The sequence below is a fragment of the Cydia pomonella genome, chromosome 21 (assembly GCF_033807575.1).
Source record: "Cydia pomonella isolate Wapato2018A chromosome 21, ilCydPomo1, whole genome shotgun sequence".
In the NCBI taxonomy this organism is placed as follows: domain Eukaryota; kingdom Metazoa; phylum Arthropoda; class Insecta; order Lepidoptera; family Tortricidae; genus Cydia; species Cydia pomonella.
Genome location: NC_084723.1, coordinates 14202080 through 14224741, shown reverse-complemented (window position 1 = coordinate 14224741; position 22662 = coordinate 14202080). Strand labels below are relative to the sequence as shown.

At 35.5% G+C, this 22662-nt stretch overlaps 3 protein-coding genes and 1 long non-coding RNA gene across 10 annotated transcripts in view; 1 reads left to right on the top strand and 3 right to left on the bottom strand.

Annotated features, from left to right (window-relative positions):
* The window catches only part of LOC133529598 (uncharacterized), a 108165-nt gene that overhangs the window by 68851 nt on the left and 16652 nt on the right, over positions 1-22662 (bottom strand). The gene's annotated exons all lie outside the window — the stretch shown is intronic.
* Positions 818-16172, bottom strand: LOC133529595 (translocator protein-like). 3 transcript variants are annotated; one of them, XM_061867341.1, is made up of 5 exons: positions 16013-16172; positions 5283-5530; positions 3889-3983; positions 2949-3151; positions 818-1698 (listed from the first exon to the last, which is right to left on the bottom strand). In XM_061867341.1, the coding sequence occupies exons 2-4, from the start codon at positions 5518-5520 to the stop codon at positions 2951-2953; spliced, it is 534 nt and encodes a 177-aa protein (XP_061723325.1). In that variant the 5' UTR covers positions 5521-5530; positions 16013-16172; the 3' UTR covers positions 818-1698; positions 2949-2950. The 3 variants fall into 3 exon arrangements, with proteins under 3 accessions (XP_061723325.1, XP_061723326.1, XP_061723324.1); XM_061867342.1 differs by lacking the exon at positions 16013-16172 and adding an exon at positions 15823-15846; XM_061867340.1 differs by lacking the exon at positions 16013-16172 and adding an exon at positions 7792-7884.
* On the top strand, positions 15808-22339 carry LOC133529596 (translocator protein-like). Of its 5 annotated transcripts, none has more exons than XM_061867344.1 (5): positions 15808-15899; positions 17132-17377; positions 20872-20966; positions 21290-21462; positions 21548-22339. In XM_061867344.1, the coding sequence occupies exons 2-5, from the start codon at positions 17143-17145 to the stop codon at positions 21561-21563; spliced, it is 519 nt and encodes a 172-aa protein (XP_061723328.1). In that variant the 5' UTR covers positions 15808-15899; positions 17132-17142; the 3' UTR covers positions 21564-22339. The 5 variants fall into 5 exon arrangements, with proteins under 5 accessions (XP_061723328.1, XP_061723329.1, XP_061723327.1 ...); XM_061867345.1 differs by lacking the exon at positions 15808-15899 and adding an exon at positions 16492-16651; XM_061867343.1 differs by lacking the exon at positions 15808-15899 and adding an exon at positions 16492-16702.
* Positions 22309-22662, bottom strand: part of LOC133529593 (nucleolar protein 14) — a 14209-nt gene continuing 13855 nt past the window's right edge. Inside the window, exon 11 of the mRNA XM_061867336.1 lies at positions 22309-22439. Within this exon, the coding sequence (XP_061723320.1) occupies positions 22349-22439 (91 nt within the window). The 3' untranslated portion in view covers positions 22309-22348. The remainder of the gene's footprint in view (positions 22440-22662) is intronic.

Genomic DNA, 22662 nt, shown 5'->3' with positions numbered 1-22662 from the left:
TATGGCTACCTCCTGTCTCCATCATCAGATCAGCTTATGGTACCATAATATTGCATTGTCACCCGACTTACATATGTATGCAAATTTTCAGCTTCATCGGAAACCGGGAAGTGGGTCAAATTCAACTTGCAAGATTTGTCCCATATATACTAACAGCGGCGGTATCATGGTCGCATTTTTATCACTTGTCATATTATGCGTCACTCTCGCACTTGCATACTTGTTAGAACGTGACAGGCATGATGACAGATGATAAAACACCGACCATAATAGCCCTACTGGGCAAGTTAAAAATAAAAGCTACATAAAACACTTTTAGTTTTAATAAGGTGTCGTGTAGGGGTTGAGAAGGTATGCATCGCATTATCACTTGGTACACCTTATAAAACAAAGCCCGCTGCGTCTGTCTGATACCTGTATGTATTCGCTATAAACTCAAAAACGAAACGGATTTTCATGCGGTTTTCACCTATCAATTCAGTAAACCGCGAGGAAGGTTTAGATGTATATTTTTTTTAGGTTTGGTGTTAAATATGATGGTATGGTGGTGGTTTAAATATGATGATGTTTTCTAATTATGTCGGAAACGGGTCGCCAAGTATTCTTATACTCGGGCTTGTGCAGAAATCACGCGAGGTGCGATAGGGGAAAAACACGCAACAAAAAATTAGCCAAAAAACCTCACGTGATTTGTGCACAAGCCCTAAAGCATCGTTTGGCTAGTTTCAAGTTCCATTTTTCCAAAGCTTGCCTGCTACATAAACCTCTGACCTACAAAAAAACTTAGGTTAAGAATTGGGATAAAAAAAAAATTAAGTTTAGGTAGGTACTTTTATTATTAGAGCAACAAGAAACAATAAATATTCAAAAATAAATACTTTTAAGAAAACAGTTTATCTTGATTCTAGCTTATTTAACAACATTCAATGTACTTAAGATTGATATTTGACGATAGTCGTAGCTTTGTTCAAAATATGTGCACGTAGTGTCTGCGCCAAGTTTGTTGATTTGCCACTTTATATTATAGTTATAATTATTATGACAAACTGTACTTTCATTTAACTAATCCCTAAATTATTATTTTCTTAGAATTTTAACAAAGTGTTAATTCCGTTTAAATGCAATAGGAATGAGTAATGTTACTTTTTGAAAAATATTTAAGAAATAGCCATATTAACTACACATGTATATTACTTATTTGTGCAAAAGGTCACTTCGGATCTTATAAACTAGGTATGAAAAGATATGCCTTAAGATTAATTGTATTTGACTCCTTTGGTAATGAAAACATAACTTTAAACGTATAATGCTTGTGTCCCAGACTTTTACATTTTTCTTATAAAAAAATAGACTTCGTTACTAGATTGTTATTTTTGGCTGTCTAGTTTGATTTAGAACACAATTTTTATATAGTTCATGTTCTACAATTGTACGATATTGCTTAACTTTGTAAACTATACTTTTATAAAAAGACAGTAATAGTACCCGTCGTTGTATATAACGAACAGATGATAAATCGAAAATATCCGGTTTTCTAATAACCCCGCTGCGACATTTTGACACAAATCATAGTGTCATTTAAAATTGACAAAAACATAAGTACTAGGTTGACGTAACAACTAGACAGATAGCAGAAATAGGCATCTAAAATAGTACACGTTCGATGGCTGCAAGCGTAGTTAACTGACGAATTGTCATCTGAAACGATAAAAAAATATTACGTAAATAGTACATTACGATACAAGAGCGAAAAATAGGAAATTCGTAACGAGTGGCGATAAATTAAAACACGACCGAAGGGAGTGTTTTAAATCGACACGAGCAACTACCTATTCGCACATGTATCGTACAACGTTTTACAGTACACATGGCCCTTTAAATGTTGGACACAGTAACGTAATATGCTAATTTTCGCACTAGTGCGGTAAAGTAGCACCATATGTACTGTAGAAGCTATTTACAATTTAATTAATTTTCACCGCAGCAATAGTGAAATTGACAAAAAATACAACAAACTTAACACAATGCTATACCTACGAATTACTAACGTCTGCCCTCGCTTCGTATGTATAGAACAATTTTAGAGAATATTTAAGAAAAACAATATTAACAATAACATTAAAAAATTGATCTGATATTTAAAATAAAAATAAAACATTTATTATTAAGATAATAAAGTATGATAATTAGCACAAGATGATATATATTTGTATAAGACTATTTCAACTACATTCTCGCTTATCCGGCACTAAGACGGCTAGAGCGCCGGATTAATGGAAAATACGGAATACTGGAAGTTTGAGAAAATTTGCATGTATTTTGATATATTTTTAATTATTGTATACAAATACTAAAACATACACGTACACTAAAATAATACATTTATAGAAATATCGAACGTTGTCTGATGTTTACCCATTTACAAAAAGAAAGCTGTGTGATGATGTAAATTGAAATAACAAACTTGGCATATAAATGATGCCTTGCATCCCTATTTTAGTGCCGGATTAGTAGGCGTATCGGACCATCAAAGTGCCGGATTATCGATATTTTACTGTATTCAAAAGTGCATGGCCTACTTGAAAGAAAAATATTTTGAATCTTGAATCTTAAGGGATTATTTATAGGACAAAAATTGTTCGTTCTGGTAACTCAAACTAACTATCATATAATTACGCAATTTCATCACCATCGGTTCAACGTTTACTTTCGCACTCATTATATTATAGTAGTATACTACACTAAACAGCTTTAGCAGTTTAGGTACGGTAGCAGAGATGTCATTTCAATTAAATTTTGCGAGATTTTGCGTTTTGAGGTTATACATTGTATGGGGATGATCTGTCACCGTACCCAAATTGTTTGAAAAAATACTATAGTGGGGCTTTGTACAGATACTTTTCATTTTCGAGACTTTTTCTATTCTATGTTAATAATATTCAACTTACCTTTACTTTTCCTTCTCATCCTTAACCTCTGTGACCTTTGCGGGCTGAGGGTTGTTCTTCCAGATGTAATAAGATAAATGAGAGGCATAACCCAGCCACGCCAGATATGGCAGCATTAGAATTCCAGCTGTCTTGTTTACGCTAGCGAATGAAATGGTGGTGATTGTTGCCGCTCCGGTAAGAACGCCGATTTCTATCAAAGCCTGGAACAGAGAAATCCAATGGAATCTCAGTTTGAAATTGGAATTGTTCTATTGTTGTCTACTACTAGGGTTTCCAGACATACTATAATATAATTATTGTATTGTACTATATTTGGCCTCGGTGTACTGTATGAAATACGAAACACATAAAGTTCGCTAAAATATTTAATTTTAAACTGAACCTAAAATAAACAAAAAATACGTAAGTAATAAAGAAATAATTTTCTTCTGTGTGTACTTTTTAATCCTGTAAACCGTCAAATACTATATTACTCGAAAAATTCTGGCAACCACTATTAATCTCTATCAACTTTTATAAAATAATGTACTCATATCAAAACAAAGATCTTTATTATTCAATTTAGGTTCATTACAATGCGCTTATAAATGTAAAAAAGAAGTACCAATGATTATCTTTCATCTGAAAACGTTATGAATACCTAACAGTTCTAAAAAGTGATGGCCGATGGCCTCATTAGTATGACTATGCGATTGCATATTTCAAACTATTACGAAATGTTGCGTATGGGTGCGTAATTTTTGCGACTTAAAACAATGTCGCGCGTCGGGGCAACAACTGTTTGGAGCAAGACTGTGCAACACGGTAACATTGGGTAACTTATCTAATGTGTATATTGCACAGCATTGCTCCACAGTTACTCCACAAAAGTTAAGTACTATGTGCGACGAAATCTAAGTAAGAGATTAAACAGTAAGCTAAATGTACGAATACTGACCAGTTTGAAATCCTTAAGGCCGAAGAAAATGGGCGTCCACGCCCAGTTGAGTAGTAGTTGGCTGCCGTACAACGTCATTGGGAGGACGGCACGCTCTGAAAATAAGTTATGCTTCCTATTTCACCGTTGCAAACTTACAAATGAAGTGTCCGGGTGGTTTAATGATACTTTTAAAGTTTAATTTACAGAATTTCCGTATGAATTTCGAAATTCGCAGATTGCTCGAATTCAGCGTCAGTCAGGTAACGCCGGTGGCTGTCAAGTCTTAATAAAGCTCCACGTTATGGAGCGAATCATGTTAAGCAGTCTTCGACTTAAAAAAAGCGAGTGGCCCGTTTTAATATAAGTATTTGATGATCTTGATAGTCCAAAATTCTATTGGTACTGCGTTTTTTTCGCGGCATTTATCTGCAAAAGTAAGCTTGTCGATCTAATCATCAAGCACTTTACTATAATATCAAAATATTAAAGTAAATAATGAGTTATAACCCTACAAGTTAAACTTAATTAATTATTACACCGCATCGCGTGAAAAAAATATCACGTAGAAGTACCGCGGAGTTCTTCCTAATTCTAAAAACTAACCATAAATTATAGGTACTCAGTATTTACTTATATGTCTCCCATTAGATTTGTTGGTAGGAAGTGAAAATCTATAAAATGAAATCAAGTTTTCCGAGCACTTAATTGAACTTTTATAGACAATATTGTAGGTCTATACCTACCTACCTTTTTATAAACATATACCTATGTATATGTTTATAGGTATTATATGTTTTTGTTTGTTGAGTATTGTAGTTCATGTTTTGAAGCTGCGAGTTAGTTTTCTACCTAAACCGTTTAGATTATTGAGAGACAAGAGCGATTCCAACAATATGACAACAAAATAGGCAAAAAACTTTGCCAAAATGTTATTTTCATACTCCACAATGTCATTCGATTACTCAATGCCAGACAGTTTCAAATGTGTAAATCCATCATTCCTTTGATAAATGCTTATCTTCAGATAAAGAACCTGCATATCAGTTATATATTTCAGCGTTTACATAATGCATCCAGCTACTAAGTAAACAAATAAGAGCTAGCCAATGTAATAGTCAATTTACACAATGTATATTTAAGGTAAAAGCCGGAAATGTCTGTATTAATCCATATTTTAGGTATTTAACCTTTTGAACGCCACGCCTATCGTACGTGGCGCGTAATCGTGAACCTTGTCGGTACGCATGAAGGTTGATATTGGGCTATAGCCGCGCATGTCATTTGACGTCTTTGGCGGTCAAAAGGTTAAAAAGTTCGAGCTTTGCATCTCTTTTCTTAGTTTTCCACCTTCATTACTCCAGCAAGTCGTCCGCGTCTCTATCCAAATAAGAAATATAACACGATTTTCTTACGTGTGAAACCATCGCACTCCTCCAACACCAAATAAGACGCGTATCCCATGCCGCTGTAAAGCACCGTCCATGCCGGCCCGAACACCCATTTCGGGGGGGTGCAAGGTGACTTCTTCAGCTCATCGTACCAGGTCTTCTCGTTGCTGTCCCGTTTGATCTGGCCGGCAAAGTAGACGCCGTTCACCCAACCGCCTACGTTGGGCAGGATTATGGAACCGATCGCTGGCCAGTTCGCCATTATGAGATCTCTGGGAAATAAAATACATATTGTTTAATGTCAGTAGGAACCTTTCAAAAATATTCTCAGATATTTAGAAATTCCCTTTTCATAAAATTTGGTAGATTCCGGCCAAAAACTCTGTGCGGCATTTGCAATGACAAAGTGGGGCAATATCAATATTATTTATGAAAATATGACGTTTATAATGATCCTCACTTTGTTCTACTCAAGTCGGTGCAAAGTTAGCTTAGACGGACTCTAGATATCTGTCTCTTTCTTACAAACATAAATATCAAAATGATGGTTAGAGATAACCGATTCTCAAGAACTCGTTAGATTTAATATACATTAATAGTTAATGCCATAAGGTGTTGATCTACTTGCCCTTAAAACTATTACTAGATTTGTTATTCGTTTTGGACAATTACTACTATAAAATAAAGTGTTAAAGAAAACACTACAATTGCAATACTAATCATTTTACTATTAGTTTTTGTTTGCATTCATTACATGCTTTCTTTGTATGCTTAAAAAATCTGTATTAACTTGGCCATGAGCACCACAGCTCTACCGTGCTTATCCGTTAATTTGATACCAAAACAAACTGCATATTATTATAGTAAAATTGTTTTTAAAAATTTGATGTTTTCTACTTATGTAAGTATTTGTAACAACTACCTACATATATTCAATTCAATCATACAATAATGGCGTTATTCCATTTACAATTTGACTTATATCTAAGGACGGGCCTTACGGGCAATAAGAATGGGGCCAGTACAGCGGTGTCATGCATACGAATTCGAGCCAATCGTGCAGTCTAACGCCACAACGCGATTGGTTGATGAGTTCACATCACGCGCGCGATTGGCCGCGACTAGACGGCACGATTGGCTCGAATTCGTGAGTGACACCAGTGAACTAGTAAGGCCCTTAGATATATGCCAATGGGTTATTCATAAACGTTTGTCAAATCGTTGGTTCCTATCCATTATTATGACATTTCTGTTTGTTAGAGAGAGACAAAATTTAACAGAGCATTGTAAGAGGTTAGTAAGTTTTAAGACGAAAGAGGACGGCCGCTTCTCCATACAAACGTAGTCCCCATTTTCCTTTCTAGATATTAACATTATGGAAAATATTTTTACATAATTTGATGTATATTAACCATAGCCCCTACTACGATTGATTTTTATGGTTTTTTTAATTAGGAGCGAAAAACAGTTTACATACAAATTTTTAAATGCTCTTAACTCATATAATAATTAAATATTCAAAAAAAATCAAACGTAGGGGGCAATATACAACAAATTATACATACATACATACATATAATCACGCCTATTTCCCGAAGGGGTAGGCAGAGACCACGGATTTCCACTTGCTACGATCCTGACATACCTCTTTCGCTTCCTTCACTTTCATGACATTCCTCATACACGCTCGTCGGTTTAGGGTGCTCTTGACTTGGCCTTTCTTCAGGATTTCCCCGATTTGATCAGAGAAAGTCCGCCGAGGTCTACCCCTTCCAGCTCCCTCTTCTACTTCTCCCTTATACACTCTCTTTGTTAACCTTCTTTCACTCATTCTTTCCACGTGTCCAAACCATCTCAACATACCTTTCTCAATTTTTGTCACTACATCTTCGTTCAGTCCACACTTTTCCCTTATCACACTGTTCCTAATTCTATAACAAATTATGTCAAAATATTTTGAATAAGTTCGTATCCAGAGAGGATAATGAGGACTACGTTTGTTTGAAAAGGCTATTTCACGCGGGTCCTCCACTTTCGGTTTAAAAAAGGGGGTTAGAGTGTAGCCTGAGGCGGCGTTACGCGTGGGCGACGTGGGCCTCCGCCTACGGCCTCGCGGTCCGAGAGGCCTCGCGCCTCAAATAAGTATAATACCTCGGTAACAACGTAAAAATGTTCGTTATTTCTTGCGCCACCCGAGGGCCTCGCTAAATGTACCTTGCCCACATAGGTTGTCTTTTATATATTTTTCAATTTGTTCACTCTATATTATTTTATGTATTTTTCCTTCTTGTCTGTTACCTTTCGTGATTTTTCTCACTTGATGGTCTCATCGGAAGATCAGCGCTGGAAGCCACCAGCAACATGCTGAGATGAGGCCATTTCGTGGCACTTTATACTTCCTTTGTTTTTGTTATATCATGTAATTTAATGTGTCTTGTTTGTGTCTACGAATAAAATTATTCTATTCTATTCTATTCTATAAAATGTTGGTATTGCCCCGTCACTGAGTGTAGGTGTAGGTATAAATACATACTTATGCATATGTGCAACATCTTCAAAATACTCCCAATTCATGTTTTATTAATGTCTATATTATATTTACTAATCAACCAGTTTTCACGAATACCAATCACACACTGTATGATAAAATTGATAAAACAATTATATGCTGATTTGATAAATAGATTTCGTACTATAAATACACTAATGGGAGTAATGATAATATAAATATTTTTAATTGGTTTCCCTGTAATCATTACCACTTTTTAAGTCCTCTTAATATTATAATGTACATTATGTACATATTATAACACCGCTGAACGGATTAAGATGAAATTTGACACACGGATAGTTTATAACCTGGAAAAGGACAAAGGATACTTTTTATCTCAGAATTTAGTATGATAATTCTAAGTAGATGTTTGTAAGTAGATGGTAGTTAGAGTGGTTCAAAAAACCTTTTTTTTCGACGGTGCTCCCCCTTATAAGTTTTAAAGTATAATTTTTCAAAAATTAGATGTTTTGAATTTCAACTCAAAAAATCATAAAAAAATTGAAATAAAAATGTGTTTTACTTAATCAATGTATGTGTCAATGTTTAGTTTAAAACTTTTCTGATTATATGTCTAGATTGTTTAAGATTAATCAATAATTTCACCGTGCTTTAGTTTTAACTATTACGCTGTGTCCATTAAAATAAATACATAAATAAAAATAAAAAGAATAAGGAGAGAATAGGAGTTCTATGCGAACTATAGGCAGTTCGAAATAAACAAAGTGAAGTTTCTTTATAACTGGGACGATGTGAAAAAGGGACAAAAGTTCATAGAATACAATTATTATAATAAAAGGAAGGAGGAAGGAAGGAATACCCCAAGGTTTTTTTTTACCCCAATGAAAAAAAGTAGGTCTGCAATACATTATATTGAAATTGCTATTTACTACAAACGTACCGTACGTACTTATGATGATGTTATGATGTCACTTGTTTACAATCTGTCATAATAGTCTAATGTGACGTCACAAGTCTGCTCAAGGTAATTTCGAGTCCAACAACATTCTAATTTCGTCTCATAAATTAATTCCAATGTTACATCCTCTGTGATTACAAAGTTAAATTTTTTATAACATACTAATCTAGAATTAAACCTGACCTATGCATTTATTGGGATGAAACTTTTGTTACTAAAATTAGTTTAGAAAACATCATTAACTATACACCGTGGGCAGTTAACCCGACAGATTTTAAAGGTGTATTCTTGACCCGATTTAGAGACTAAAAGGTCATACAAAGTTTTCTGAAATCAGTCTTATTTTAGAGATAATGACAATGTCGTGTAATAAGGTATTAACTTACTTAGTGAAAAACGCCTTTTTGGCTGACTCGCTGCCACTGTGTGACTTGGTTTAGACATACATACTGACAGACGTTAAAGTTTGAAAGGTAACTCGCAATTTTAATCTGTAAATTAAATAAAAGCTTTACTTATTTGTTTTTTTTTTCCCAAGATGTAAAAAGAAATAACGTGTCGTGTACAGAAAAGGCAACAAAAAAATTATTTTTCGTCAAATTTTTTTTTTGCGATATTTGACCAAAACTCATATAACATTTTTGGCTCTTTATGACCTCAGGAATATGTGGTTGAAATCTGTCTGGTTTTACTAGCCCACGGTGTATATGCTGTTAGTGGTGAAGTTTTTCTACTTTTATGTCACTAAATGATCATAAAGGCCATTCCACTTTTTTTTTGTTATTTGTAGAAACAGATCAAAATTATTGGTAATGTAGCATGTAATTTTTTTTTGTCTGAAACATTCACACACAAAAAAATAACACTTTGGCAGCTGTTTATACAGACATCTTCTTAAATCATCTTCATGACACTAGCATTTTGTTCACAACAGACAATAAGCTTAAGAGGAAAGAGGATGGGCGCTACTCCATACAAACATAGTCCCCATTTTCCTTTCTGGATATTAACATTATTGATACTTAATGAAATTTCGAAACAAAACAAACGTAGGGGCATTGCTGTGGTTGATATACAACGAATTGAATCATCAAAATATTTTCAATAATGTTAATATCCAGAGACGAAAATGGGGACTACGTTTGTATGAACAGGCGATTTCGCACTGGTCGTCCACTTTCGTTTTAAGTATTACACAAATATCAATTGAATAAGTAATTCAAGTTCTGAGTTAGTAATTCAGAAAAACCAGCTTACGAAATATTTAAATGGAATGAGTGAAGCAGTTTTAATAACACTTCCGTGAGACACAGACATTGATTTAATAATTATGGAGTGAAACATGTCGAGCATTTTCGACTGAAAATATGTGAGTGACCCGTTTTAATTTAACATATTTAATATGAGTAAAGCAGTCATGCATTGTTATTATACACTATATTCTTTATTTGCAATGTGCATAGAGTTCACAATATAAATTTGTCAAAGAACAATGGATCAGCATTGACATAATATATAAGGACAGGCCTTATGGGCACTAAGTATGGTGCAATTGGTGCCAGTTCAGTGGTGTCACTCATGAATACGAGCCAATCGTGCAGTGTAACGCAACTAGTTGCAACTAATCGGAGGACCAAACTTGTCACAGAATAGATACTTATAGACACACCAAAGAACGACGTAGGCTATATGGAAAACGGCAGGGCCGTCCTGGCATAGAACCGCAGCGTACAGAACAACATTTTTGGCAATTTAGTTTTGAAGGAAATCGACAATCGTTAATATTTTATCAAAATATTGTTGCAAAACATACATTAGTAATTTTAACCCAAAACTGATTATGAAAAAAAAAAACGAATAAAAACGATTATCGTTGCAATAACTTGTGATTTAACTGTACAGGGAATAAAAAAATCGGTTATTGATGAAGTCAAAGTGACGTAACAAAGTTTTGACGACCGGTTTGGCCTAGTGGGTAGTGACCCTGCCTACGAAGCTGATGGTCCCGGGTTCAAATCCTGGTAAGGGCATTTATTCGTGTGATGAGCATGGATATTTGTTCCTGAGTCATGGGTGTTTTCTATGTATTTAAGTATTTATAAATATTTATATATTATATATATAGCATTGATTCCGGTTCCGGTGCTCGAACAGTTTAGCTGACTGTCAGTGCGCTCCGTAATAAATAATTCCTATCCCAGTGAAAACGAGTTAAAATTTATCGGACTATGAAAAATTCTTAAAAGAAGACATTTGCAAAGAAAGTGTAGTGAAAATATCAGTGTTTTACGCCAGGATTACGACAAAATCCTAGAAGAAATCAAATTTAAACATAACCTCAAAACCCAAGTGTCACATTCTCAACAGAACTCCGCTACCAACATTACGGCAAGAAATTAGTGCTGCCATCACAAATACAGACAAACAACAAGAAAATACGTTCCATTCCAAGTAAACACACTAACGTTTTGTTATTGCATCATGGAAGATCAAATGAACGCTCTATGGGACAAAATGAAGGCGGAATTTGACAAGCAAAAAGCTTCAATAGACGCTGTAAATGAAACTGTCCACACAACGATTTCGACAACAATAGAGGCACAATTACTACCAATCTTACAGGAAACTGACAAATTAAAAGCTGAGAATGGTATATTAAAATCAAGAATAAAAATTCTAGAAGCAGAATCAAGAAGAAACAATGTGATTATTCACGGCGTTGAAGAAAAGGAAGTAAATAACACCGAGCTGATGGAGATTATATTGAAAACTTTGAACAACTCCTGTAAGAACCAAAATGGGGCGGAGTGGGACAAGTGGGAAATCAGTAGATTGGAAAGATTAGGGAGAAAGATTGAAAAGAAGGTCAGACCAATAAAACTAACTCTAACATTAGAATGGAGAAAAATGGAGTTACTTAGAAATAAGAAATCATTCCCAAAAAATATAAAAATAACGGAGGACTACACAACAGAGGTTCTCGAAGAAAGAAAATCACTCATTCCAAAAATGATCGAAGCAAGAGAGGCAGGAAAGTACGCTATCTTAAAACACAATAAGCTAATAATAAAAGATAAAATCGAGCCGAAAAATGATAAAAGGAAAAGGGTACCATCCTCACCCCCTTCCACACCACCGAACAACTTCGGGAGAGCAGACAATCAGGAAAAAATTGATCAACCTGCAAAGCAATCAAAATTCAACCATTTAACGAATAGAAGCAACTCACCCATTGAAGCTCAATCAAAAAACTAGAAACCCCCACCAACCGGAAAACAAAAACAAAAACAAATAACACAAGTACAACAACAACAATTAAACAAAAAAAACATAACATTCCCCAAGCCGACTGGTCCTCGTGGGGAATTAGACCACCACCCTCACACCTCCCAAAGAAATGAACGCGCACAGCAAAAACAAACACTCAAAATATGCACATACAATGTGAGATCACTGTCATCTCCGGAAAGATTGCTGGATCTAACACAAGCCCTTGAAAAAATTGAATATGATATAATTGGACTTGCTGAAGTAAGACGAACAGGATGTAAAATAGAAGAACATCAAGACTTTATATTGTGTTATAAAGGAGAAACAAAAGGACTTCATGGAGTCGGCTTCTTAATAAAGAAAACATTAAAACAGAATATCATTGATTTCATTGGAATATCGGAAAGAGTAGCATTGTTGAAATTAAAATTCAAAAATCAACCCATAACTATAATACAAGCCTATGCACCTACCGAAAGAGCGAAGGAGGATGAAATGCAGAAATTCTATGATGACCTCAAGAATGCTCAAGACACACAGGACACAAATGTACTAGTCATAGGGGATTTCAACGCCAAAATAGGTCAACCACGGAAATTTGAAAATCTAATAATGGGAAAATATGGATACGGCAAACGGAATGAAAGAGGAGAATGGCTACTACAATATGCTCGTGAACAACACTTATCTATCATGAACACATATTTCAAGAAAAAACAGCAACGAAGATGGACATGGGTATCACCTGACAATAAAACAAAGAATGAGATTGACTACATCCTATGCAACAAACCAAAACAAATTACAAATGTCGAAGTTCTAGACAAATTGTCCTTCCCATCAGACCACAGACTTCTAAGGTCATCCTTCCTACTTGAAGCACCTAAAAAAAAGCAGAAAGGCCTATAGATCATTACCAAAACCACCAACAACAGAACAAGAAAAAACCAAATACCTACAACATTTAAATGATAATCTAATAACATATCTCCTTAATAAAAAACATACAAACACACAAACTTATTATGATAACCTAGAAACTGCAATAACAAGTAGCCTAAAAATTAATAAGGATGAACAAAAGAAGAAGAAAATACTAAGGCAAGAAACAATAGAACTAGTTGACAAACGCACAGAACTGTTAGCAATAGAAAACAAGTCAAAAGAAATAAAATCAGAAATAAAAAAAATATTTAAGAAAACAAATAAAGCTATAAAAAAAGATTACAGAAGTCATAGACAAGAAACAATTAAGAGAAACTTAGTTACCTACAGAAGCTCCAAACGAGCTTATAAAGAACTCAAAAGTCACAAAGATTGGATACAAAAATTACAAAATCAGGAACGAGAAACAAAGAACAGAAAAGATGTTATTACACATGCTACCAATTTCTATCAAGATCTATATAAGAAACCAGATAAAGAACCTGACAATACAACCTTCCTAGAATCAAAGCAAAACAATCAGGACATAGTAGAACCAATATCCGAACTAGAAATATCAAAACATATTTCTCATTTAAAACCTGAAAAGAGCCCTGGACCTGACAATATCAGTAACGAAGCACTAAAAATTGGAGCCCCACTGCTAGTACCTTACCTTGCTCAATTATATAACATGGTCTTAGAACAAGAAACTGTCCCCAAACAGTGGTGCAGCTCTGATATCATCCTACTGTACAAAAAGGGCAATCCACTAGATGTTAGCAACTATCGCCCAATCAGTTTGCTGTCAAGTGTCTATAAACTCTTCACATCCATACTACAGACTCGACTAACGCCAAGTATAGATGCACACCAACCAATTGAACAAGCTGGATTTAGATCGGGATATTCAACTATAGACCATATTCATACCTTAGATCAAGTAATGGGAAAATACATAGAATATAATTACCCTCTTTATATAGCGTTTATAGACTATTCGAAGGCCTTCGATAGCATTACACATAGCTCTATCTGGCGAGCTCTGAAAACATGTGAAATCAATCAAACGTACATAAACATCCTAATAAACATCTATAGCCAAAGTGTAAGCAGAGTGAAAATGGAAAGGAAAGGAGAGGAGATAGCTATAGGCAAAGGTGTCCGACAGGGAGATCCAATCTCACCGAAACTGTTTATAGCAGTACTAGAACAAGTTTTTAAGAACATACAGTGGAAGAATAAAGGAATCAGTATACTTAATAAACGTCTAACCCATCTACGCTTTGCAGATGATATTATAATCTTTGCAGAATCTGCGACCCAACTAGAAGACATGATGAATACCCTTGACAAGGAGAGCAAGAAAGTAGGACTGCACATGAACACATCTAAAACAAAAGCTATGACCAACAGTCGAAGAAGACTAATTAATGTGGCAGGGACTGAAATTGATTATGTTAATGAATACATATACTTGGGAAAACACATATCTTTTAGCCCATCTAACAACGAGGAAGAAGTGGACAGACGCATAAACACAGCCTGGAAAAAGTTTTGGTCCCAGAAGGAAATCTTGAAAGGTGAATACAGCATAGCCCATAAGAAAATCGTAATGGACACCTGTATCCTGCCTAGTCTAACTTACGGAAGCCAAACTTGGACATACACAAAGAAAGTACGTAAAGCTATAACGACCTGTCAACGATCTATGGAGAGAAGTATATTGAATATAAGGAAAATACAGAAAATTAGAAGCGAAATAATACGTCAAAAGACCAAACTTACAGACGCTCTTCAACAAGCTCTTCATCTAAAATGGCAATGGGCAGGTCATGTAGCCAGATATAAGGACAAAAGATGGACATTAGTAACAACAAAATGGACCGGACCGGCCGGACGGAGGCTCCGAAGAAGGCCCAAAAAGAAGTGGATAGACGACATCTACTCCGTCGCAGGAAAAGACTGGCTCCAAAAAGCCAAAGACAGGGATGAGTGGAGAAAAAGTGAGGAGGCTTTCACCCAGCAGATGGGATCTGCAGTCAGCCCCAAAACAAATTTAAAGAATTAAAAAAATAAAAATAATAATCTGACTGTAGAACAAATAAAGCTTTAATAATAATAATAATATATAGCATTGTCTAAGTACCCTCAACACAAGCCTTATTGAGCTTACTGTGGGACTTAGTCAATTTGTGTAATAATGTCCTATAATATTTATTGTCTTTCCCATCACGGAACAATGGTGCTCCGGACCTTTGGGAGGCGTACGCGGAGCCGAAGCCAACACGTAGAGTCCCTTTTGACACTTTAATGAAATGTAAGGGGTACACCTAGTATATTTATTTATTATTATATTCTTTATTACACTGAAATCCATGAAGGAGGCATATGTTCAGCTGTGGCGCAGGGTGGTAGATATTTTTTTATAGGTTCCTGTGGAAACTGTTTTATTGTGTGTTATATCATCTTATGGCATTTGTGAAAGATACAAGTTGAACATAACAATACATTAACTAAATATGAATAAAAATAAAGTTAAAAAAATTATAAAAACTATAAGAAATAAGTATAGTTTAATGGTCACAATCATCTCTGTTACATAAAGATTAGTTTGTACAAAGTTTGTATATAGCAGCAAAGCTATGTGAATAAGTCCACCATTTGTACATTGTTGTATATATTCTGTGCAATAAAGTTTAAATAAATTAATAAATAAGAAATATACTATTAATTTACAGACATGCAGACATTGCGACATCGTTAGATATGTCTACATATGCCTATTATCATGGAATAGGCTGATAAGCAACATAATTAAATAGCTATTGACCCCTCAGAAGTCCCATTACAGATAACGGTACATTCTGATTAGATTACCATTACAATTAATACCTTACCAGTGTTCGAGAGGCTTCCAAACTGTCGAATAGTGTGATAATCATATATTTTGATACTTAACACTTAAGTTACTTACGTAAGTTATGCTTAATAATGAGTAATATTTACATTCTAAAAATAGCTTTGCGCCGGCAACTTCCATAATTTTTAATAAAGCGAAAGTTTTGATAAAATAAATACGGTACATACCTGTTAATGCTCGATATAAAAACTGCAATGAATATCACGAGATTCACGAGAAATAGAAAACTATGTTGTGAAAATCCCTGTGAATATGACTATGCGAGAATTGTAAATGTTCTATGGATATAATAGGGACACATTACAAAAGGGTATTTCTAAACTTGGTCGGTTAAATAAAAGTAATTTCTAAAAGTCAGATGCTAATTTTTCGTGCCAATTTACGTTTAAGGTTCATGGTCTGGACTTTCCATAGCAATTAAATTATCTTTAAGCTCTACGTACTTATTGTTAAAATTATTTGCGAATCACGAAAAGCAAAATTTATTTTAAATATTTGTTGTTGAATAATATTTGTGACAACAAAAAAAACAATTTATTCTGGACGAACCTGGATTCGTACATGACAGTTGCTTGAAATGGAACGTATATTACGTCTTTGTCACTGTCACTTTGATCTTGTGATGATGCACATTTTGGTTTGTTTTGGTTACACGAGATAATAGTTCGTATTGCAAAGTATTAGGGTCTACATTGTAAACTCTGTCAATTACCGAGAGCCGAAAAGAGAGACCCAAAACATTAAAATTTCTGCACCCACTCCACCTCATCAACATCATACTTTGGTCGGCCGGGTGCAGAAATAGCGTAAATCGTAAATTCTACTTTTATGCAACTTAAAAACAACGCGATATATTAGTACTAAAAGCAAGCTTTTAATAATAGGGTGTTTTCTTGTGAGTCAAATGTAATTAGAGATAAAGATATCATTTGTTTTGTAGAGCAGACACTGTGTGTTTATTTATTAATATTATCAGCTGGTATTGTAAACACCTCTTCCGCAGCACAGTACCTACAGGAATATTTTAAAATAATCACATAAATTAGGTTATTAATTTACCTGCTTATTATTAAAATTCAATCAGGCAGAAGAGAAAATCTTCTTATGACACAAAATTTGTTATCACTTCTTTGTAAAATATTTGAAATTTTAGAAAAGTCCCTAATTTATTTCCTTTTCGTTATTTTTTTTTTATTAAGTTTTCAGTTTACTTAAATATACTTATTTAATCTCAAAAAAACTGTGAAGAGAAAATTGATAATAATGAACATAGTACATCTTTTCAGAATAAACAACAATGCCAAACTGGTCAGCGATTGGTGCCATGCTCTTCCCCAACCTTGGGGGCTGGGCTGGAGCACTCACCATGGTGGGACAGACGAAACAGCCTGACGGCAAGGCCTGGTACCAGACTCTAAAGAAACCAAGCTGGACTCCGCCTAACTGGGTGTTTGGTCCGGCATGGACTGTGCTGTACACTGGTATGGGGTATGCTAGTTATATGGTGTACAGGGATTGTGGTGGCATGACTGGTAAGTAATTCATATCAATGATAAATATCATCATCATCTGCCCTGAGATTTCACCTGATATGATACTTATAATTAAGTGTCATTCAAACTATTTTAAGTTTTTTTGGCCAAGTAACATATAATATATTCAGGCCAGTATTCAGCACAGGCTCTTCACAGGGCATTGAAAAAATCAGACACTACATAATATAAATACCTAAGCTAAATTAGTTGTTCTTTAGAACCATGAAGAAATATTTTAATAGGAGTGGTCTTCTTAAAGTATTTAATCTCATTAATTTTTTTAAACATACTGGTATTTATTTAAAAAAAAAAAATCACCTTATCCTTTACATATGTTCCTAATTGCAGATTAAAAAGATTTGACTTAGATTGATCAAAGACAATACTTCTGGTGTTCTGTTGTAAAAAGGTCAACTATTCAAATTTAATATGATAAGTAACATTATTTACAGATAAGCACATTATTTATAATTCGGTGAAACAAACAATGTCTTTCTTGCTCGCCAAATGTCTTCGCTCTGCAATAAAATTGTATTTAAATTCATAAGCATAACAATAACTAGTGGCGTCATATAATTTAATTATTTGTTAAATTTATAATTTCATAAGTCATTAATTAGATGCTAATCAATCAAAGTCAAATTGTACATATTTTTACTTAATTACGTAACATTTAAACACCTTATAATAAAAATACAATTAGACTAATAATACTACGTGACAGTGCGATAGGAACGAGTTAAAAATTTAAAATTATATTTGTTTAAGTACACAAAATAAAATAAAAACTTAAACTTAACTTAACTAAACAATAAATTTACATTATAACATGTTTTTACAAAAAGGAAAACGCAATCCCTCATTGAGAGATTGTGTTGGAAAAGAGGGATTGCGTTTTCCTTTCCAACACAATCTTCTCTCAATGAGGGATACCGTTTTTGTGCTCAACAGATGGCGCCACTGTAGATGGTGGTCAAGAAAAACAGAGGACCTACCGCGAACCACGTTCGAAGTGTTGCCTCTCTGTCGCACTTGTAAATTCGTACGTAAGTGTGACAGGGAGGCAACACGTCGAACGTGGTTCGCGGTAGGCCCTCAGCTCACAAAGTTCTACTATGATTAATGTAAAAATTAATACGTTTTAATTAACACAAAAGTATTTTAACATCTAAATTTGACGTCTTATAAGCCTGTTTAATTTTGTATATATATTATTTGACTTATCTTATTTATTGGACTTATCAATTCAATTATTTATTTAATTCGAATCCATAATAGATCCATAATTGTTAGTAGTTACCTAAGGTTAGGTACCTAATACAACAAATCTTAAAATTAATTAAGGTTAGTGACATACAAAATAATAATAATAAATCTAATAATATATCTACAAGTACAAAAAAAAATAACTAGGCAATCTAGATGCACCACTTCTCAGCATCTGTGGCTGCCACATGCAGTCCATTCCAGTTCATGAGCAGTGGTGCATCTATCTTACCTGCCAAACGTTTTCAGGATGCTATTGGTACTGCCACACAGTCTCTGCATAAGTGACGCCGATCTGTTGCGTATAATTGCAAAAAATTCATCCGTGTACGCCTCCGCGAACATTCCCGACGCACTACAGTGACGTGGCAGCCCCATCAGCATCCTGAAAACGTTGTTATATTGTATTCATAGAGCATTGTACGCTCGCTGAGTATAGCTAGCCCACAGGCTGCAGGTGTAAAACGATTGGCAAAAAGCTTTAAAAAGCGTCTTTTTCACGTCTTTGTTACACCTGGCAAACCTGCGCGCCAGCATATTTCCGCGGACGGCCAACGCTCTACGCTCCCTCTCTATGTCGAGGTCATCTTTTAGTTCCTCGGTGACCCAGTGACCAAGGTATTTGAAAGTTTTTGTGACCCTGAGTGGTTCCCCGCCCAAGGTCACAGGAGGTACTGTTTTGTAGAATTTTCTTCCTCTATCTAATGCTTTCCATGAATAATTAAAAATACCACCATTATGAATCAGGTGTGAAAATCCGCGATGAAAAAGCTTGTAACCCCCAAAATAAGTATGCATTTGACATTTTGACAGCCCTCCGTCTACACTAGCGCCCCTAGCGACGAAATTGAACCCGCTAGCCCTCATTCCCTAAGAAATTAAACAATAATGGACGCAGGTGTGGGCGGCCCGTGGTACTTGGATGCGACCCAGTACGCGGCCGCAGCCTCTAGCTGCATGTTCTTCAGCGTCACGTGGTTTATGGCCAGCAGCGTGTTCAGGTACCACACCGCGGTCTGAAGGGTGGCTGGCTTGCCGTCTATGCCGTTAAGTTTCATCAACCAGTTGATTACGCGCGCTCTCGTCTCGCTATTCACCCGTGGAAGTGCCACTGGTTTCGTTTCGACTTGTAACACCTATAATAGAATTTCATCATTCTCTGTCCATACTAGCCATGTGAAATTTTTGTAGTAAATCAGGTGACTGCATCCTCTCACGAACCGATCGAAATTAAGTCTCCGTTTTGCTCGGCCATCTACCCTTTCCTGATTTCTCAGTGGTGTTAAACCTTGTAGCTCCCTCTTATGAGGTATCTTCATGCTTCTCTGTATATTCTTCACCGTGGCTGGAACCAACGTGTTAAGATCCGGGGTACGTGCTGACATCCGTTTCTTATTGGCAAGGCCATCTTATTCAGCAGTGACATAAATCCTTTTCGGTTGTGTCATTTTCCTCACCTTTCGGTTTTCTTTTTTCCTAATAGTAATGACGCTTGACTTTGAAATTCTTCTCTTATCATCTTGGCACGCAACAGAGTTGAAATCTCCACAACCCCGTCGCACTATTACGAATTTGGTGTCAATTTGAAAAGGATTCTTTGGTCTATTGAGAACGCTTTTGTTTTGTGAATTGCTTGGGCCAGCCATGCATAGCAGATTCAAAGAGGACACATGATGTTTGGGTCTATTAGGGCCAGCTAAGGTATTCAGTGGGGGTCTCTTGCTTAATTTTTGCAGCAATTGGTTCGACAAAGGTGGCAGAGGTGCCAGGGGTATAGGAATCATTGAGTTCGCTTTTGCATTTTCTTTGTCCACATTCCGCTAAAGTCTAAAGCTATAAACACGAATTGTTTTATCTTATTCTTGTTTTATTGCACTTAACTTCCAGGCACAGATAAATGATCTTTATTACCAAAGTACAGTACACTCATCACAAAGTACAGCACACTCAGCTTAAGAATTTATTTTAATTTCATTGAGGTTTGATACTCAAAAAATATAAATGAAACAATCGAAGATTCTATGGAATAATGTAAAAAAAAACTGTTATCTGTAATCCTTAATGTTTTCTCAAAGATACTTTTTTTATTATTAAATTATTAAGACCGCCTGTTGTTTACCTCTTCTTTATGTGTTGTATTATTTGTATTGTTTCTGTATTGAGGTGTGCAGTAAAGTGTATTTGTATTGTATTGTATTATTAAAGTAACATAATACCACTTTCAGATAAGGCTATACTGCCTATGGCATTATATGGCGGACAGCTTATATTCAACTGGACATGGACACCAGTTTTCTTCAAAATGCATTTAGTAGGATTGGTAAGTTTTTAACAAAAGACATTTTCAGTTGAAAGACGACAGAATACAGAACTTCTTCAAAAGAGAAATAACACAGATGTATACTCAAAGCTATTAAGTTTATTTTAGCCAGTAACGTTTTTTACTTAGGATTAGGACTAGCACTTGCCGTAAAAGTGAGCTCAGAATCCTTCGTTTTGGTTGAGAATCCAATATCTAACTCTTTCGCTGTAAGTAAATGAATAATTTTGCCCCTTGTAACATGATCTACCTGCTATAGACGCTGGGCAGTCCATCTTAACCTTTCACTTTTCAGCCCAGAGTTCAAATCTATTTATTTCCAGGCGTTCTTCCACATCGCAGCGCTAGACGTGGCGGCGGCGGCCTGCGCCCTCAGTTTTTATGACGTGAACCCGACCACGGCGTGGTTCATGCTGCCTTATCTCGCGTGGCTCGGCTTCGCCACATCCCTTAATTATTCCATCTGGCAGTTGAATAAGAAAGATGATGATAAAAAGTAATTACCATATAATATATTGTTAATGTGTTATTGTTTGTTGCCACTATACTTCTAGGTTAATCAAAAATGTGTTCTTTTTTAGGCTCGGTCCGTTATAATAGTAGTGGTAACGAGTCAATAGCCGGGTCCACACAGAGCGAGCATACGCGCGAGGCAATTTCCTCACGCACAACACGGCCAGTGTAGACGTGTCTCGGCCGAGGCGGCGCGCGCGTTTTCCTCGCCCCAGTACGCCGCCGTCGCCGAGTACGTCTACACTGGCCGTGTATCAAGACTTACAATAGGTAATGACATGACAAATCGTACCATCTGTGTAATGTTCTAGCAAAATAAATGATTCTGATTGGGTGAAACTGGCGATAAATAGTAAAAATGGCACGACATAGACGAGCATCCTATTTGGTGTATCTGTAATTAATAACTCTAATATTGATCGTGTCATCCACGAAGACGCGTGCCTTTGTCTCGTATTCATGTTATTTAAGGTTAGATTTGACAAATCTGCGCGTCATCGTTAGTGATCGGAACTATGGGAGTAAAACTTTAACAAAACTTATCAAGCGGACGTAAAAAGAGTGCTTATAGCCTTAAAAATATTCGAATATCTATGAATGTAAATATTTTTATGGCTGTAAGTACTATACTATTCCAATCCCTATGGACATGAATATTTTTAGGGCTGTATGCACTATTTTATGTCCGCTTAACAAGTTTTGTTAAAATTTTACTCCCATAGTTCCGATCACTGGTCATCGTGGATGACACGAACTATAATGTTTAACGCCAAATAAATATTCTATTCTGTAAACGTTAACTGCTAAGTTACAAATGAAAGATATAAAGTAATCGTTAATAAATTTTATATTATACACAAGCAGACGTGTTATTTGCCTCGTTTCATTTTGTTGAGCTCCCCTTGCTGTATGGATGCGTCTTTGTAGATCTGCTTCACCTTTTCTTTTCGCATGTTATCGCTGAAAAGAAAAACAATGTGGTCATTTCTTGAGTCAGACTAAACGGCTTACATATTTCGATCATAATTTCGCTTCGATTGATCAGCGGAAACAGAATGATCTTTTTTTATACTACGTCGATGGCAAACAAGCATACGGCCCGCCTGATGGTAAACAGTCTCCGTAGCCTATGTACGCAACTCCAGAGAAGTTACATGCGCGTTGCCGACCCTAACACTCCGCA